Genomic DNA, 13,106 nt, shown 5'->3' with positions numbered 1-13,106 from the left:
TTTTTCATTCGACATACTTTATCTTAATCAGGATATTAATAAGGAACTAGCAGTTTATGAAGCTTTTGGAATAATCCACCAATTTTTTAAAATTAAACACTATCTAAAGATTTGCATCGAAGCGTTTTTTTTTGATAGTGATTTTAATCTTTAATTTTTAATTTTTATACTTGATCCAACTATGCCACGTCACCACTGTGCCGCGACCCCCCTGTGCTGGGTTTTTTTAATGTCAATGAAGCTGAGAAATTATTGGTTTTACTATGACGTGTTTTTTATGTATAAAAAATGTCTGTCCATAAAAAGTCTCGGCTCTCAGTGGACCTATTATGTTTGGATATGAGCTAAAGATTCTTATTTTAATCTATTTGAATCTATCATCGTCAAAAATTCAAAAAAACCCCTCAATTTTAGAAAATTAAAAAAATTATCTCAAAAACCCTACTATATAAAGTGTAAAAATATTTTTATGCATTTTAAAACTGCTATAACTTTTATTTCCAAAACACTATTTCTAATGAAACATTGGCATATACAAGAGACAATTAGCTTTAAGTTCTCCCATTAAGCGACCATCAAAGATGAAAAATTCTCAATTTAAAAAAAAAAAACAAAGATTTTTAATTAATAAAAACCCAGTGATTAAAATCACTATCATAAAAAACGCTTCGATGCAAATCTGTAGATAGTGTTCAATTTTAAAAAATTGGTGGATTATTCCAAAAGCTACATGATCTCCTATTTCCTTATTTATATCCTGATTGCAAGTCTTATGATTTATAAGTGTAAATGAATAAATTTATTTATGAATAAATAAATAAATATATAAAGTATGTCGAATGAAAGAGGTATATAAATAGTATTTAGCATAAAAAATTGTTTTGATCCATACATTTTTCAAAATGTTATAGCATTTTAAAGTTAAAAATGTAAAATATAAAATCAAGAATTTTAACATAAAAATAGCATACGGTAGCCATTTTCACCGTGAAGATAAAATAAAGTCCGAAATTTTTTTTTTTCCATAATGAAGTATATTACATAATCTTTAATTTTAGGTATATATAAAATTGTTAGTATTTCTGGAACATTTTAAAAAGTTAAGTTGAAAAAGTTGTTATTTTGAATCTCCCTTGTGGGGAGGTAAAGGGTTAAATGTATAACAATAATATATCAAAAGATAAGTTAAGTATATAAGTATATTATACATCTATAAAAGAAAAATTTTATTGATTTGGTTATTTTTAAAAAAGTTATGGTAGTTTTAAGTAAAAAAGTTGAAAAAATGTCAAAAATTAGCGATTTCTAAATTTGTAATTTTTTTGGACATTTCCCTCATGTACGGAGAACGAGGGAATTTTTTTAATTTTTGAGGGTAATGTCTTTGACTAGATACGATAAGTGATCTTTTGACGTATCATTGAAAGAAATCGGTTCGGTGAGAGCTGAAAAAAAATGGTAACAGATACACAAAAAAAAATACCACATTATAGTAAAATTAATACCTTCTCAGCTTCGCATCAAAGCTAAAAGTAGAATTTATATAAACAGCTTCATTTATGATGTAGGTGTATAACACAGTTTTTATTTTGAGTTTTTTAAAGCATCAGTGTTTATTTTGGACATTATCTAATATTGAGTGAATGAGTTGTGTTTGGAATAACTTGGAAGTGTAATGCTATGCAATATCTATTTTTATACATAACTTTCTTTTGGGGATGTTTTGGCGTGTTTTAGTTAATACTTTTTGAAATTAATTACTTGCAGTTGATATTTTTTGTGTTATTATAAAAAGCTAGTATTGACAAAACTGTTATGGTACTTTTCAAGTTTTATATATAGTACAGTATTATTATGTATATATACAGTAGTATTACTTGTTTATAAAATGCTAACCAATCATAAAATGAATGTTCATCTTTTTCTCATAATTTTGTATTCAAATAAAAGATTCGTAAATATACTTAAATATTTATTAATTTTCTCCAGTTATTAGTGTTATGCAATGTTGGTAATTATTTAATTTCTTTTATTATTTTTAATGAAATTGAGTATTCTAATTATAATATATATTTTTTCATTAAATTCAATTGAGTTAACTAGACTTTTAGTAATTAATTTTTGTTTCTCCTTCAAATATTTTTAAAACTTTCCAATATTTTAATTACCTCTAAGCGGTTAAATGAACGCATTATTGAATTAATTTTTTTCATTTATTAAACGAAAATGTTTTTAAAATTTAAAAGTGTTTGCGTACCTTTTTATAATGACGTTTATCATTTAAAATAAATAAGTTTTTTTTTGGTTTTAATCATTGTCATACCATTTGATATTTTGTTCTTCTACATGTAATTGATTTAATAATATTGATTTTTAAGAATTACTATAGTTCTTAAACTATTGTTATATAGTTAAAGTATAGTTAAAGTTATATAGTTAATTTAACCTCAATGTTTAGTCCAATATATCATTATTCGATTGTAATGTTATTTATTTACTACTAATTTTTTACTCTTAGTTTTATATTAGTTTTTTCAACTAATGTAATGAAGTTTACTATAAAACTTACGAAAAAGGTTTTCTTGATTTGTGGTTATTATTTTATTCGAATACTCCCTTAATTTTTGTCTGTTGTATGTTGATTATATTTCACTCTAAATGTTACAAATTTGTAAAAAATACATTTTTTTTTTACATAACAATATAACTCACCTATTCTCATAATATTTGAGAAAATATTTGTTAAAGTATTAATTTAGTTGTTAGAGTGATGGGCAATTCTTGCACATGCATTCAGACCGGCTGGTCCATCGTGCCCAAACAAGTATTAATAATTTTAATAATAAATTTAGTAACCATAAAATCTAAAAAACTCTAAGCTATAATTGTAGTCATGAGTGTTTTGCTTTAAGATGAGCTATGACTTTTAATGATGCGTGTACTCGATAAAAAACTAGAGATTTTTACAGCGTTCCGGATCGTACAGTATGATTCACAAAAATCCCCAGGGAAGTCTCTGTAAGAGTTTTATTTAATATCATTTTGGTCTCAGGGTTTGAATATTTTTTTTCACTTCACCGCTTTCTTTACCTGTACTCTCGAGTTTATTCATGGGATGCACAAGTAGTATGACTCATAAAACCAACAGCCATAATATAATAATAAAAAAATTGTTTAAAATATCCCTTAGGAGGCGAATAATCGATGTTCGCCTAGGCTCTTAAATACAACCAATACACAGAAAAGTTCTCCATTTTGATATTAATAATGGAAATTGATTTTAAAAAAATTGAAAATAAACTCTGTTTATAACATTTAATGTATTCTTTTATAGCTTAACGTAAACCATATAAATTTTATTTAGTATGTAGCAGTTAGAAGATTATGACGTAGATTTACACTCAATTTTTTAAATTTTTTAAAAATGGATTGTTTCATTTCATTTATTTTATGCTGATTATTTCTATGCATTAATAAATGCATAAATGCTTTAGCAATTATTAATAATAACTATGAATATACGTTAAAATAAAACTCAATTGGTAAAATTGCATTTTATTATACATTATAATCTATTTTATGTATACACAATCAATGTTTTTATAATATAATAATAATATATTTTATTTGAAATTACGTACTTCATTATTTTATCATTTATTTAAAAAATTCACTGCTTTGATTTTTACTTTTTAATGAATATCTTTAATTTTTTTTAAGACTTTAATCATTTCTTATTTCTATTCTATAATGAAATACTCATACATTTATTTGGCAAAAAAACCTGGTGTGCCAGATTGGAATGCATTTGTGTTTATTTTTATTCTTTTGCTTCAGGTAAATTATACTTTTATTTGTCGTGTATGAAAATGCATATTTTTCATTGGTCTTAGAATGATGCATTTTTCAATAGCTTGATTATAGTAGTGAAAACGTAATTAGAAAGTATAACGTTGACAGCATTCGTTGAAATTAATTTTGCGAGTTATTATGTATGAAAATATGAGGAGGTTAAATCCTTTTCTATATTAATCGTAAGGAAATTGCTTGAAAAAGACATCCGGAAAAGAAAAACCCTTTACTGTTATAACAATAATAACGGACCGGACGTTTTATTAGTAGCGTTGGGGTTACTCACATTATAACGAAAATATATTCTCCTTGTCTATTCTACTTGAACTATTATTAAACGAAAATGTTAATGGCCCATCAGTTATCTTAGATTTGTCATTCATTTTATTTTTTAATGCATTATTTGAATTAAATTAAAAATAATTTGCTCAAATTTTCCATTTTTATTTCGCTAGTTAAAGATAGAACTATAGATGATATCTGACAGTAATTAACATCACTATCATAAAAACGATTCGATACAAATGTGTTAAATTTCATAATTCGTATATATGTAATTTTACAATTTCTATGATTAAAAATCTCAGTTGAATATTAAATGATTGTCAAATTATTTTGCTAAATTAAATATAACATTATTTTTTGCTATGATGGCCGATTTCACATAGAAAATTTTTTTTTAAAATTGTAATACACTTCAAAAGCATTTATTTAATATAGATTAGAAGTTATGCATGGTGGTCTCATTTAAACCTTTCTTGTATTTAGGTTTTTCATTGTATTTTCAGAAAAAGCATACAAAATAAAGCTTATTATTTTAGTTTTGAAACTACATTGGATTCAATATATTTTCATTTATTCTTATTTAATTAATATAAATAACTGTTCATTTTTAATATTTAAATTAAAATCCTGTGGATTATAGAGATTATTCTCTAAACGTAAAAACCTATCGGATATTGAATAACACGTAACCCATGATAAAATGTTATTTTGTACGTTTTGATTAAATTTCATCACTTAAGTAGAAAACACAAGTATATATTTCATTGCAAATAATAATCAGAAAATAATTATAAATAATAAGATTTAGACATAATAAAATTGCGTATTATTTTGATATGTTTAATTGTCATTAAACATTTCATTGACTGTTCACAGTAGTCAAAATGTACTTTAATAAATAATGTTTTTTTTATTAAACAGTTAAAGTAAAAATTGTCTAATTATACATAAACTTATTTTTCATTAATTTTCTTTTTCAAAATAGCTCATAAAAATAATTAAACAGTGAACATGCGTAATATCCAATTATTTTTTGAATAATTTTATTAATAATTAATTTTTTTTCGTTGACTTTGGTAATCATGTAACAATTATTTTGTACTGACACTTGAATTATGTTACAAGCGCAATTTGGAAGAAAAAACCCTTTCTATTTTCTGCCAAAGTTTCCAAAAATAAAATAACATATGTTGTAGTAATATAACAACTATTATTTAGGTAAAAATAAAATTTAAGTTGACTATCGAAATATTTTATCAAATTGTGTTTATTATTAAATTTACTGTAATTATTCAGTGTATTTTCTTTCTTTGTACGAACTCTCCTCTCTAATTGTACTTGCAAATAGTTATGTAGGTCTACACAAGTTCACTTAAATTAAACCCATATCATTTATTCCCAAGCAATTTATGCGTGCAGTAATATTTCAACTAAATATTTAATTTATTATGGATATACGACATGAATTAAAACCCTTGAATCTGTAGTTCTGTGTAATAATTGTGGTTTATAGGAGTCTTATTTATTTTTACACAACAATTTGCAAAATCATAAATATTAAACTGCTTACATGCATGTAAATTCTGACAATAAAAGTTTATTGTACCTCAAAACTTATTACAAATTCTATAATAAGAATTGATCATTTGTGGCTAATATTGTTTAAAATTACAAATATTAATTTAAAAATGAAAAGTACTTAACTGAAAAAGTATATATGATAGTATAGAAACCAGTAGCGTACACAGAAATTAAATTTGGGTTTTTTTTTTGAAATTTAAAGTAAATTAAATGTGACACTGCCTATATTGTTCGCTTAGATAAATTCTTGTTTCGATTACTTTATTGTGGAAATATTTATAGTATGATATGATATTTTTTATTGTTATTACTTATTGTTTATGGTCCAAGATTGTCGCTTAGCTTATAAATTTTGGGGGGAGTTTCAACCCCACACCTCCCACTCCTTGCGTACGCCAGTGATAGAAACACCTTCAATGTATAAAACCTGTATATTACTATTTTCTCTTCAATTATTTAAATATTATTATCATAATTTAAAGCCAAATATAAAAAAAATGACTAATCATACTAGTATAGTTATTTTATACATTATTTACTTATTAATGAATTTTTTTGTTTACATATAATTTACAATGAGAAATTTTTAATGAATTTTTATTTTAGTAGACATATTTATATGGGGTTTGCTTATGATTATATAGTTTACTTAAGTTTTTATTGCATTATTTTATTATGTTGAATTCTATGTATCCATTTGACCTATAATTGTTTCAAGATACATGATTTGAATAACCTTACTAATTAATTAGATTAAAAAATTGTGTGTAATAAATATTTATAACCTAAGTCATATCATTGATAATTTATTTGAGGGAAATTAAAATTTTTTTTGTAGTAACTTTTTGTATAATATCGTATAAAAATAATCTTGTAACTCATAATATGTAATGGCTTTTTAAACTAATATGGTGTATTAAGAAAATAACTTTAATTACTAGTAGTATTGAATAGTAGTATTTTCAATACTTTTTGCTGTTAAATTTTATATTTTATATTTAACGTTAATTTAATAACTATTTCCGATTCTTCTTTATCATTTTTGTGGTCATATACGATACAATCATGAAACTTGTCTGTGTTTTATAAATATCTATTCATAATTACTATTGCTCATTAAATAAAAATTTGTCCTTTACTATTCATTGGTTGTCGAATAATTGTATTTTCATTTGCTGAAAAACCTGCCATCCTGTTGGTTGTCATACAAACGAGAATCCGTCAACTTTTTTTATGCTTCAAGACGAAGTCATAAGAGGGAAGATGTTTAAGAAATGACTTTTTACTAATTCGTTCAAAATGTAGTCGTCGCCATAGAATTTTCGAGAACGACATTTTGACATATTTTCCGAGTTTTAGGAAGTGAAAAAGTTTTTTCTTTACATAATGTAATAATAAAAATAAAAATATTCCCAGTAAACCAATTTTGGAAAACGAGCACATTTTTATAACGTCAGAAATGTGTCAACCATAAGACGGAATACAACAACTATAACTTGACGTGATATTTTTCATTTTGTTGACAAAATCATATTGTAAATGAATGGTTTGTATACACGTTTGTATATTGTAAACACTACCAAAATTATTATCTAGAGACAAAAATTTGTTTGTTTTAAAAACTGTATACATTTTCCTTTACTCTAGTTTTAATAATATTATTAAATTAGCATACTATCTATTAATTAGTATTAATATTCTCTATATTATCTTATGAACAATATAATTATCATTTCAGTGATTTATTTTTAAACTTAAATTTTTTTTAGAAAGAATAAATTTTTAGGAAATTTTTCATCATTTAAGCTTAATAAATAGGTCGAATTAATGATAATGTCATAATATGATAAACTTTTAGTAATTGATATGCGAATTTGAAATATTGATAAATATAAAAAATATAAATGCCTATTACAAAATTGTCATGCAAATTTTTTTATGAGCATTTTATTAAAAATAATAATCTATATTATTATACAACATACTTAATCAATGTATACGTGTAATTTTTAGGAAACATGTTATTGGAAATGATTAAACAAGAAATTATGAAAAATATAATTTATCTTACTATGTACTTTACTTTTATTTATTATACTTTATACTCTACCTATTAAATTATGTATTTAATGATGAATCGTGTAACGAATATTATTTTAATTTGACAGTTGGGTTATTATTTTTAATTATATCTTTCATTTTTATAGATTATTATAATAATCAGATTATAGTTTTGGCAATCTATTAGAAACGTCATTTCTTTGTCTGCACCTGTGATGGTCTCAGGATATAATTTTTCTAAACATCAATCCCTTGCTATTTTTTTCTTTTTTTTTTTACACTATAATGCGAATCGGGATTTTGCGACCTGTTTAGTATTATCTACTTTTCTTTTACACCACCCGGCTCCTGCTGGGTATTTTTCTCCTTTATAAGCCCACAATGTCATTTGATCGCACCGGATATAGGTTGCTTCTAAAACGCAATTTACTTTATGCAACAAAAGAAACCGCTACTACCTCCATTTTTAACAGACGCTTCCGCGTCCATAGTTCACGCACAGTTATCCATTAGGTCTTCGGGGACTCGGCTTGAAACAATATTATAAGTGGAGAGAAAACTGCACTGGAGATATTCTTTCGTTCCTATTTCTTTAGAGTTAATTATGTTTATCGGCAGAAATTCACAACAGGTGGAATTTTCCTTTAAGAATAGTATAAAATCTGCTTGTTTCGCGAGGCATTGTGTGCGTCTTATGTACTGGTCGAAGAAAAAACGTTAGAAGTTTTATGGTGTTCACCCGCAGTGTTTTTCCTAATGAAAGAGAGAGGAAAGATTTAATTTAAAACATTTTTTTTTTTAAATGTCAGATTAAATGAATGTGAATGTTTTATTAATGAAAAAAAAACTAAAAGTGATTATATAATTTTAATTAAATTTATATGGATGATTTAAAAAGTTTATAAGTGAATATAAGATATTGTGTTTTCGCGGATGCTGCTGTTTATTTTAATATTAATTGAGCAAAGTAATTAAATATCGTTCAAAATTTACTTAGAAACAAACTGAATTGTTTAATTGACCAAAAGGTATAATTGACAGATTTCTTTTTATTACGACGGTTTGTCGATTGATGTATTCAAAATATTATATTTAATTAAATTTTAGCGTTGTAATCTTATTCTGTTAGTATTATGTCATAACCTAAACGTCATATATGTCGTAGTATTCTTTTAAAAGTAAGCATCTCTTAAACTGGTTTACTGTAGATTTTTTTGTAATGGTGTTATAGTGTAGTACTACCTGTGAACAAGACGATTCTAAAATTCGCATCATTCATAGTTAAAATGTGTTTATATATATATGTGTGTGTGTGTGTGTGTATTTTTCGTACCATTGTGTTTTATTCTATATTTAATCTGTGGACACGTATGATGAAAAATAAATCCTTTCAATTCTACCGTCTACTCTGACGAGGCGTATACTCCGATGTATTATATTTGCCTACTTGTTTTGCCTGATGTCAACAAATAAATCTTCCACTATCTCTTCTACGGTTTTACGATTTGCTGAAACCCTGCCTGTAATACTAATAATACGCCAGTTGAATTTGCTCACTAGTAATACTCACTGTAAATATTTATTACACTGTTAGTGTAATGCGGTTGAGTTTAAGTTGCAAATTTATTTTTTATTTGGATTGATTATAATGTTATTATTGAGGTAAATCTAAAGTGAGAAGTTAATTTTGGGAGTATAAAAGTAAGTTTCAAAAGATAGTAATTAAAACCAATATCAAAATAAACTTGGACACTAGTATGCACATAGAAAAGTATACTATTCTTACCTATTTTGGCTTTTTATAATTACAGGTCTAATTGAAATTATTATTTTATATTGGTGTATTTTAAATACATTTTAATAGAGAACAGTCTAGTACCTCAAGCTTCTCTTTCAGACTTCTACGGATGGACTTGATATCGCGTAAAATCTCTCTTAATGGTTATATTCCAAAACAAAACAAAGAAACTTTAAATTTGTAGAGGTTTAATTTTTTAAATGAAGGGAAGAAAGTAGTTCTCCCTTTGTAAAGAATAATATATTAAATATTCTCCAAATAATTGTTTTTCAAAATAAAGTATATTACATATCGTAGTAATATATGCTTTATTGAAACATTAAAAGATACAGTTTTAGTGAAATATGACTTGTTGTATTAGTAGTGAGAAGGTCGATAATCACTAATATTAATAATTTAATATTAGTTAAACGTTCTTAGTACTTTTATTATTGTTGTAATAATTGAGTTTTGATTAGGATCTTTTGTACTAGATATTTTTATTTATTTTTGGATGATAAATACTGTAAAATTTTACATGATAAATCTTTTTGTTTTGTTTATCAATGCTATAAATACATTGAACTATAAATCGATATATTTCATATATATCACCCATTTGTCTTCAAGTATTATTATTTTTGTACTTATCTGGTTTTATGTACTATTGTAGTAAACAGTGGTGCAAATTGAAATATAACCATTCTTTCTTTTTTTTATCCAAACAAATGTGGTAGATTGGTCGTCGACGAAAATCTTTTATCCCCCCGTCTTTTTACAACTGATTTGAAATTTAAATAATTCACTTGAAAGAACTTCTGAAAAATCACTTTCGTGCATTATACATAATGTTTTTAAGGACAAATTGGTTTACTATAGTGTTTTTATTTATTTATTTTTTGTTTCAGGTAAGCAATACACTATGGACATGTTGACTTGTCAATATATTAAACTCGACGAATCACCTTTGCAAAATTTTTTCAATATATCTACGTATGTCACTGGGTCTCTAAAGGTAACGAGTATTTGTCTTTGATTTTCAACTATTTTTACATTTAATGTAGTTTCATAGAAGGATTATTATTAACACCATTATAATGATCTATTAAAGGGAAAACTAATTAAGACAATTAGGATGGATAAAAGCCGCGTTGGGTTATTAAACAACCACAGTAGCACCTTGGCGTGCAAATCACATGTAAGATTACTCCGCCGTCTCTTACAATTACTGTATTTTGCTCTTAAGTGCTTGCTGGACATAAAATCCGCAGTTTGAACGTGTTTGATATCGTGTTTCCATTAGTTGGCTGGTGTAATAATGGCGTCAGTTAAGAGTTTTTATCTTCTTATAAAGCTATTTCTTTTTGTTTTACATGCTTGTTTTTATTACGTGTATTCTTAGTGTAACACGTGCTATGATCTTTAATAGTTCAAGTCATACTTACGAATTCATTATTAATAGTCATGCATGAGAAAAAATCATAAATTCATTATAAACTCAATTATTATAACTGAAGTATGATTCCTTAAAATGATTGTAGTTATTCGATTTGTAAAACTTTTTAAATTCTGTCTTTATAAATTTCAATCAAGTTAGTCTGCTAAAAAAATAATAGTTCAAAATATCACTTCTCGAAAAATTCTTTATAGTAGACAAATATCTTTTCGTACATGTTACTATGAATCAAAAAACTACGTTACTCTTGCTTTTTTTAATTAATAGATATTTTTTAAGTCAACTCCCTATTTAATAAACTTTAAATCAAATTATTTCCGTAATGTGTTAATTAGAAGTGTGTTTTTATCTTTGTTCAAAGCTGTATATTTTATTTTTTCAGTTCATATTTATTGAGTTTTGATTGAAAACTTGTCGAATTAAATGATTAATAATCCATATAAATCTCGTAATAAATAAATCTAATTTAACTCTTATATAAATATTGGTTTTCGCATCAAGTATTCATTAATTATTGTATAATCTAATAGTAATTTAGCTTTTCTCATATTTATAAGTCTATAACTGTACTTTTGCAGTAGTTCGAAGTTGCTTAGAATAAATACTATTTTTATATTATCTATAAATAATGCATAAAACATTTTTTATCATATATTTTGACTTATTCGTCTTCTTATATACATATAATAAAGTGTGCTAAGTTTGGTATACTTATGATGATGGTTGTCATTTTTTCATTTATCGTAGTGAAATTCAGAAAATAGTCCTTTTTACTACTATTTATACAATGTGTCGTATAGTATAATTTTGGTATTTGCAATATTCCCTTTTAAAGTATTTCATTAAACTTCGTGTTCTACCAAGATTTGTGTTAATTAACTAATTGAACTCAATATAATTCTACTATATCCAATATTCTACTTAGTTGATCAAATTTGTGGCCAGACTGACCAAAGTTTGTTTTCTCTTAGTTTGATTGTGCTAATTTCATTGTCATTATATTATTATTACCATAAGCGTCACTTATAGTAATCTGTGTATCATCAATATCGTTTGTGTAGATTTAAACAGTTACATTATATTAGTGATAATTATTTTTCCTAATTGATTATTCAAAAGATTGTTTATATGAATAATACATCATATATACTCAGAATAATAAAATAATTTATTAATTATTTATATAATAGTATGATAAGTAAAACAACTGTAATATCCCTTAGAAAAAATAAAAATTTTTGATTAATTTTTTAAAAGTTGTGTCTATTATGTTACTTTATCATACTCACAGTAAACTGACATACTTTGTTTATTTTTAATACATTGGTTATGATCTTTTAAAAAAATCAAATAATTATTTTGTATAATTAGTTAATTGATTCAAATAAACATAAATCACATCTATAACAAATGATTTATTTTATTTTATGGTAAAATATAATAATACATACGACTATGATATCATATTAGATTTTTTTAAATTAGTTTTTTTTTTTGAGTTTTCGTGTAAACTATAATTAAGTCAACTTATTTATTAAATTAATATGTATTAGCTTACTTGTTTAAGTATCATGTAAAATGAAAAAAGGTTACAAAAAATCGAGTTTACTATTCAAAAATTTATAAATAAAAAAGTTGATAACGTATAAAATACATTTTTGATGACAAATTCTATGATAAGGTCTTAACATGCAGTAACCGTATACAATTTTAAATTGGAGGTTATAAGAGTCATGCATTTAATGAGTTTTATTCCAATCTTCAATTCTACCAGAAACACAAATGTATCATATTGAGTAGTTGTCTTCTACAGAATATATTTTTTTTGAAATTATGTAACTTACTAGTTTATTTAGTGAAAAAAAATCAATTTATTATTTCTATGTGTTTGAAAATATTTTATTTCATGACTGATTTGATTCAATAACAAACTTTCAAAACTATAGTACAACTTTAACGCCCAAAAACTGTTGATTTTGCAATCACACAGAACCCAATCAATTCCCCTTTTATTTTGTTTATCTGTGTTAACCATCTAATCAATAACGTACAAATAGTGACATTTCATACCATTATCGTTGTTTTTCAATGTTT

General features: G+C 24.7%; 1 protein-coding gene across 6 annotated transcripts in view; it reads left to right on the top strand.

The window, feature by feature from the left end:
• LOC126903102 (polypyrimidine tract-binding protein 1) overlaps positions 1–13,106 on the top strand; it is a 106,153-nt gene that overhangs the window by 44,829 nt on the left and 48,218 nt on the right. For 3 of the 6 annotated variants that reach the window (XM_050681084.1, XM_050681090.1, XM_050681085.1), the window contains exon 2: positions 10,465–10,571. The exons of the other annotated variants lie outside the window; for them this stretch is intronic. In XM_050681084.1, the coding sequence (XP_050537041.1) occupies positions 10,479–10,571 (93 nt within the window). In that variant the 5' untranslated portion in view covers positions 10,465–10,478. The remainder of the gene's footprint in view (positions 1–10,464; positions 10,572–13,106) is intronic. 6 annotated transcript variants of the gene reach the window in all.

The sequence above is a fragment of the Daktulosphaira vitifoliae genome, unplaced genomic scaffold (assembly GCF_025091365.1).
Source record: "Daktulosphaira vitifoliae isolate Bord-2020 unplaced genomic scaffold, ASM2509136v1 Scaffold_3, whole genome shotgun sequence".
Taxonomy (NCBI): Eukaryota; Metazoa; Arthropoda; class Insecta; order Hemiptera; family Phylloxeridae; genus Daktulosphaira; species Daktulosphaira vitifoliae.
Note: the sequence above shows the minus strand (reverse complement) of the source record. Positions and strands in the feature narration are given on the sequence as shown.